This window comes from Rhagoletis zephyria, unplaced genomic scaffold, assembly GCF_001687245.7.
Source record: "Rhagoletis zephyria isolate East Lansing unplaced genomic scaffold, Rhagoletis_zephyria_1.1 Rzeph_scaffold_04164, whole genome shotgun sequence".
Classification (NCBI taxonomy): domain Eukaryota; kingdom Metazoa; phylum Arthropoda; class Insecta; order Diptera; family Tephritidae; genus Rhagoletis; species Rhagoletis zephyria.
The window spans coordinates 34039-41298 of record NW_016161247.1 but is presented as its reverse complement, the minus strand read 5'-3'; the positions used below and the strand labels follow the sequence as shown (position 1 = coordinate 41298).

At 37.0% G+C, this 7260-nt stretch overlaps 1 protein-coding gene across 1 annotated transcript in view; it reads right to left on the bottom strand.

The window, feature by feature from the left end:
• Positions 1-4308: 4308 nt before the first annotated feature.
• Positions 4309-7260, bottom strand: part of esn (espinas) — a gene marked incomplete at its 5' end in the record, with an annotated part of 24107 nt that continues 21155 nt past the window's right edge. The window contains one exon of the mRNA XM_017625664.1: positions 4309-6441. Within this exon, the coding sequence (XP_017481153.1) occupies positions 4918-6441 (1524 nt within the window). The remainder of the gene's footprint in view (positions 6442-7260) is intronic.

Genomic DNA, 7260 nt, shown 5'->3' with positions numbered 1-7260 from the left:
CATAAAAAATGAAAGTGTTGCACGAAAAAAAGCTTATAAAAATAGTTATGATAATTCTAACAAAATACGACGTGTAAATGATGTGTTTAAAAGAAACGTTTTCGTTTTGTTTTTCCTTAAGTTTAAAGAATTCTTATGCAAATTTAAGAGTGCCGTATAAAATTTTATGTTGGCTAAATATTTTAATGAGTGTGGTTTATAGCCCTTAATAATTTAGTTTCTTTTCACTTATTCCGATTTAATAATAATAATCATCTATGTTCGATTCGTGGAGAAACTTTGCCAATACTTAGCGTATAAATTAGAATTTTTTCGAAAAATTTCAGCTTTGCATTTGCATAAATTAAAGTTTTAAGGGAACTTGTCAAATGTAAGGTATGTATATTTTAAAGAGTTGTAATAAATTAAAATTCAGGCGAAAGTGGTTTTTCAACAAAGAAGAAAAAGTCCAGACAAGAGTTAAATTTATAAAGTGAAATGTCTGCATATATATTACATACATACATACATGCATACGCATATTAAAAATATGATAGTAATATTAAATGTTGTCAAACAAAGAAACTATAGAAGTATGGTAAAAGTAATTTTCATTTTATTTCCTTAGCAATATTAGCTCAATCGACAAAAAAAAAAGATTTTGCAAATTTTTGTATTTACATTAAAATTTCAGTATTTGCATATATGGAATTGATTAATTCAATTCTTTTGTATAGTATTTTATTTATTGTTCTATTTTGGAAGTATGTCTTGTGCGTTGTTTTGTTTACTTTTCGCTTTCTGCGCTCCATTGCTTGCAGCTCTATACATTTGATTGAAAGTATGTATTTTTTTTATTTCATTGCTCATTCATTTATTATATTTTCATAAGTGAAACCTATTCAGAGACGTCCATTCATTCATTGTTGCAAAAATTAACTTTCAATAATTTGTAAACGTTTGTGTTTCATATTAGGTTATTTTGAAGGCTTAATGCCTTGTTTGTATTTCTGAATATTTTTTGCTACTTGTTTATTGTTTTTCATAAAGAGTTTCTGTTTGATAACTTTATTTTTTTTTATTATTTTGGAAATGTCATTCCAAATCGTACGCTATTCCTTTTTTGCTTATTTGAATGACAAAGTATGTATATGTGTTTACTTACCAAACATTTGAGGCTATATTGAATGTATGTAAGTAAGAAAAAATCCATGAATGAATTAAAAATAAGCCTTTTGTCATAACACTTTCCGCATGAAAATTATTTTAGGGGCTTTGAATTTGTCCACCCCTTTACTCTTACTTAAGCTATACTTTATAAAAAAAATTTTAAGAAAAGCTGACCAAAAGTCCAAAAGTACAATTTTAACCAAACCTTGTATGTCTATATTTTTGGTTTCTGGCTTTAAATTTAATTATATAATTTCGAAATTAAAAATGGCGGATCACTAGGGGCTTTTAATAGTCTGATTTTAGCAAAACACAAAAACACATGGACGTAGTGGCGCTACTGGCTCAGAAGAAAATGTGTTAAATGTAAAATGTAGCGAAATCCATGTGTTTTCAGTGGGAAATCTATCGCCTTTGGGGCACGGTTTGACATCAAGACTAAAAGTTTTTTCAGCCCTTTATTTCGATTTAGATCAGAAACCAAAACTTTGCGGGGCGGTGCCAAAAAACACAGCTTTTTTGAATAACGTACACTCCCAGCAAAAACTTTGGTTCTTTGGTAAGCGCTTACTTTTTGTGTCGATGGAGTAACGCACTACAATTCGCCTCAAGACAAAATTTTTCGCTTTCTCGTTTACCCACTGCATTATAGGTAATGCGGTGGGAAAGCATTTTTAAATTCTCTCGCTTACCTCCAATGACATGCCCAGGTTAAAGTAATGTGTTTTGTAAACTAGAAGGTAAGTGGTGAATCTCGATTGGGAAGCACTGTTCGTAAGCGAGGGAATGTAAAAATGCTTTCCCACTGAATTACCTGTAATGCAGTGGGTAAACGAGAAAGTGAAAACTTTCGGCTTGAGGTGAATTGTAATACGTTACTCAATCGATACCATGATACAAAAACGAAGGTTTCAATAAACAACTTTTGACGGATGATAAAATTTTTTGAAGCTTCATAAATTGTAAGTATTATCAACGGCCTTACCACTTTGATAATGTTAAAACAATAAATCGGAGTATTTTCCTTCCCATATTTATACCAATGTAATAATATTTCAAATCAAAAACTATTGTCAGTGCTTGGTACTTACTTTTACTTACATAGCTCGCACTATTTTTATTAAAAATATATAAAATATAGATAGACTATTAAAAATTGTAATTGTAATTGTTCTTTTTATTTTATAATATAAACCACGCGCGTATTATGCTGTTAGTTTTTCGTTTTCTTATTTTGAATGCAATCTTGCGATCTAAAAATCTAATTCTAAAGAATGTTTGTTTGGTTCAAATTTACTTTTAAATCTCTCATCAGATTTTACAAAAAATTAAGCCTTGTGATTAGCGTATCACCATTAGCTTTCACAAATTTTGAATTCAAAGTTTTTAATGTATGCAAAAAACCTAAAGCCGGCTTGATGAGACCGCCCTCCGATAAACAATTAACATATCGTCGTATGAAGAACAAAACAGCGTATCAACAAAATGCAAAACTGCGTATGTGAGCTTGCATAAATTATTTTCTAGAGAGTAAACAATCTCATATTTCATACTGATAAAATCTTCTGCTTTAAAAAAAATATTTCTTCTAGTGATCAGGTAGCATGAATTTGATGAAATGTCTTAATTTTATTAAAAGTCAAATGGTTAACAACAACAACGAATGTCATCAAATGGAACTACCTTCTTTTTTGTATCATGATCGATACAAATAGTAAGCGCTTACAAAAAAACAAAAAAGTTTTTGCTGGGCTCTTATAGACATACATATACATTCATTCATTCTCCAAGCAGCCGTGGAAATTTGAGTCTGAAAATTAATCAAGGTCCACCCCAAGGCGTATTCAATAAGGTGGTATCGGTACGCCAACAACAAAATGTACATGTATTTTGTTTTTGCTTTTGCGGCGAGGACTGTCAAAATTTTCATAGGAATGATGTGAAAGAGAACAAAAAACAATAAACAATCAACTGCTCCAACCAATCAACAGCAGCCATTTGACATATGAAGCCGTGCGGCGAAGAAAAATAAAAGGGTGCTGCTATCACCTGTTAAATACGCCTTGGTCCACCCCAAGGATGAAAGAATTTTGTTTTGGAATAGTCAAACATCACGTTCGCTCAAGTTAGACTAGCTCAGGCTAGGCATGAACGAACGAATAAAGATCACCCAGGACAGCGTGCGAGAAAAAAGTTATTTTTTTGCAGTGACGTCATTTTTTCGCCGCCATGTGAATGAAACGGGATGAAACTTGTGTGTGAAGGAAAAACCGATTCAAAAATGACGTCATCAACTATTATGTTTCTTCTCAAATGCAATTACAAATACACGGTTGCGTGCTGGGTGATCTCGTTGGTAATTGAGGTTTTCATGGAATGGTAACTACAAATAATTCACATTTACAGGTCTATTCTGCGCTGGTAATAAAAAGTTTGTAACCGGTAAATAAAGTTCCTGTCAATTTTTAAACCCTTTTCGCATTCTGTATACTCTTGTAACCGGTAAATTTTGTTACCATCTCATAAGCTGGTAACAAATTATTGCCCCGTGAAATATGCAATGCCAGGATTTGCACAATTCTTCATAGCTGAATTGCTGAATATTTTAACTGCATTACCAACGTACCTAGAATCGCGGTGACAAGAACTGGTAACATTTTTTGGATATACAATTTTCCGGTTACAAAATCTTCGGTAACGTGCAGAATAGACCTGTAAACGTTGGATGGTCAAAAAAAGTTCCGTAGGTAGGAACCTTTATTTCTTTCAGAGGCAGAGCAGTTTAGAAGAAAATGCTAAAATGGTTGCACTGTGTCCTCGCCAAAACAGCTGAAGCTTGCCCTTCTATTGGACTATGTGTGTTCAGAACAAATGTCAAAAGTGAGAGATGGCGCTTATCCAACTAAAAAAAGCTTCTGTGATCGCCTGCCGTCGACCACCGGCAAGAAGGATGAGCTCAAGAATGCGCCACCTAGCCAGTTCGGCAGAAAAGCAACTTCCTGCAGTGTCGCTTCACCGTGGAAAACAACTCAGTCAATTCTATGCTATTTTTTCTGTACGACTTGAAATGGATTTTTTAGGTTACAAAAGTAGTTTTTATATTTTTTATTTAGTTTAATAATTTATTATAACATGCATTTAATTCTTATACATAGATTATGTGTAAGAACATTATAATTGTAAGAGACTTAGACATTACCATAAAATGCAATTACCTTTTAAACCCTTAGTCAAATATTTTCGTATATATGTACATATATATATAAGTACACTAGTATATACTATATGGGTGTATATGGATATATTTTTTTGTACAAAGTTTCGTTATATATGTTTTTTTTCGATTCTGCTTTACAGCTAAAACTACGATATGGAAGTTCTTCAGTTCTTCTGAAATATATACATACATATATACAGAGCAAATGCTCTCTGATGGATAGATTTTTATACAACCCTAAGTGAATCCAGGATACAAATTTACATACAAAATTCATGAGTGGGCTGCCGATTGGTGGTTTGAAGCTTTATACTATACCCAATGATTTTTTATTCTCGCGTAACTTCAATAACAAATCCGCTTTTCCCTCACAAACTCTGCATCTCTTCTGCTATCTTCTTACCCTTGCCACCTGAAGTGAGCATGCGCCAAACCCGTCGTAAGCAACCCGGCCGCTTCTCTTCTACCACCAAGCGTTGCTCCTCTAGTATCGTATCTAATATATAGTAACTCCCAAGACTGAACGGTGGCGGCGGCAAAACTGGAGGCTGTCATGATATAGTGCAGCTTTTCGTCTCCCCACCACTTGTTGCGCCACTGGTCGACGCCGTCATTGTCGCGGCTAAACCGCCAATCAATGATGCGCCACCTCCCCCTCCAATGCCGCTGCCCAAGTGCTGCTCACTGGCTACCTGTTTGCGCTTGCGCTCGTAAGCTATCGCATCGTTCGGCACATAGGACACACGTACACCGCCATAGTGTCGACGCGCTGGTATTCGATATAAATAGTCATCCATATCGCTGGACGAGCTAGACGAACAGGTAGAGCATGCACTGGCCGCATCGCAGTTATCGAGTTTTCTGTGCACGCCCGCCGCATGCGTTTGCGCATTGTGTAGGCGGAGGTTTGTCTGATTGATTTGCATTTCCGAGGAGCTTCGCGATTGATTTCGTCTTCGGCGTCGTCGCCGCGCATTTGTGCTGTCCGTATAGCTCTTCGAACGGGACATTGTGTCGTGCCCGCTGTGAAAGCGCACCTCTTTGAGGTGTGAGCGTGCATTATTTTCATTGCCATGTGCATCACTGTGGTCTTCATCCTCATCATCTTCATCGTCCTCATCATCTACATCGGATTTGTTGCGTGCACGTTTGGCATTCGACAGTAATTCATAGTTGTCATGCGGCAGCTCGCAGTTTTCGTTATCGTTTTCAAGTTCCAGTTCGTTGGTGATCTCTTGCGTGCTTTGCGTGAGTTCCGATGCACTTGGCGAATTAATATTGATCTTATCGATGCTCTGATAGCTATGAGAGTCCTCGCCTTTCGACATCAGCATATCCGGCAATGATGCCGCGAGGTTGCTTGGGTCACCAAAGGCCGATTTATCGCCTTCGCAGATATTATCCAAGCTAATGCCCAGCTCGGTGAGATCAATTGGCGGCGGATGCGCCGGTCGTGGTACACCAGGCAGCGGTGGTATACTGCCATTACAGCCCGCAGCCAACTTGCCCACGATCATCAGCCTATCAATGCCCACCTCCATTCGCTGGCGCGTCTGCCTTTCCAACAAATCACCTGCACTACCGGCACTCTTACCATTGCTACATCCAGCTCCACTGCCGTTAGCCTTATGCCTCGCGCCAAGTCGCGGTGAACGCGCAATTTGACTCGTTGTACTGGCACGATGTGTCGGCCGGAGCTGTGGTCCCGAACTGGTGTCGGATGGTGTGGGCGGCTCACCCTTGCTGCAAGCGATCGAACAGTAAATTGTGCCGCGTCGCGGAAGAAACGGTCTGCCCAGCAGCGAACAGCGGCAGGTGCAACACGAGAAGCACTGATCTGTGGCATGCCAATGCTGTCCATCATGGCTCATCTGTCCCTGATCGACGCCGATCACTTCGCCGCAATAGTCACAATATTCCGCGAACATAGTATCGAAGCAGCTGAGGCAGTAGGGCTTGCCGTCACGCATGATGTAACGCTGCCCGCCAAGCTGATGCTCGCATTCGAAGCAGGCGAAGTGTTTCATGTGCCAGGTGCGACCTTCCGCTTCGGTGCATTCATCCGAGAAGATAATCTGGAATGTGGGAAAATACGAAAAGTATCAACTTTTTGTTCAATGAGTTGGAAAGGAAAGCTAATTGGGTGGAAACATTGGAGCATAAATAAGACTGAACTTCATATTTAAACATATTTAAATAATATCGGGAAGTAATTAAAAAAACTGAGTATAAACAAATAAAATCACTTTTATATATTTTATTTTTAATTTTCGAAAAAAATACTGAAAAGCAGAAATTTCTAAAGACCAAATATTTTAAAATTTAGAGGTTTCTTTTGTGCATGAGACTTCAACCCTCGAGTGAACGTAAATGGTGTTCTTAAGCTAACTACATATGGTATCTTAAAATTCCAAAAATTATCGTTTTTAATCCGAGTCCAAAATGTTAAAACCTTGCTATCGCATATTGTCTAGCCAAAAATTTACGTAGTTTAGAACGAATTTTCGTCATTACTTAAGGCGCTGCCCCAATGCAGGCTTGCTTTGCACGCCTTGCTATATTTAATTAGCTTTGATTTACTTCAAAAACTCGTTTGGCCAATGGCGGCTTGGAACGCTGTCAAAGCAACCAGCTGTGTAGTTGAAAAGTCAAGGTCTGTTTCCCTACACTAAGAATAATTTTGCCATCAAATTCCAGAAAATTAAAAAAAAAATAAATACAAAACAATCTTTTCAGATTTATTTTTAAATGAATGTGAATTAATTTTTGCATTTCAAAGGAATGATAATACATACATATAACGGGTGATTTTTTAAGAGCTTGATAACTTTTTAAAAAAAAAAAACGCATAAAATTTGCAAAATCTCATCGGTTCTTTATTTGAAACGTTAGAT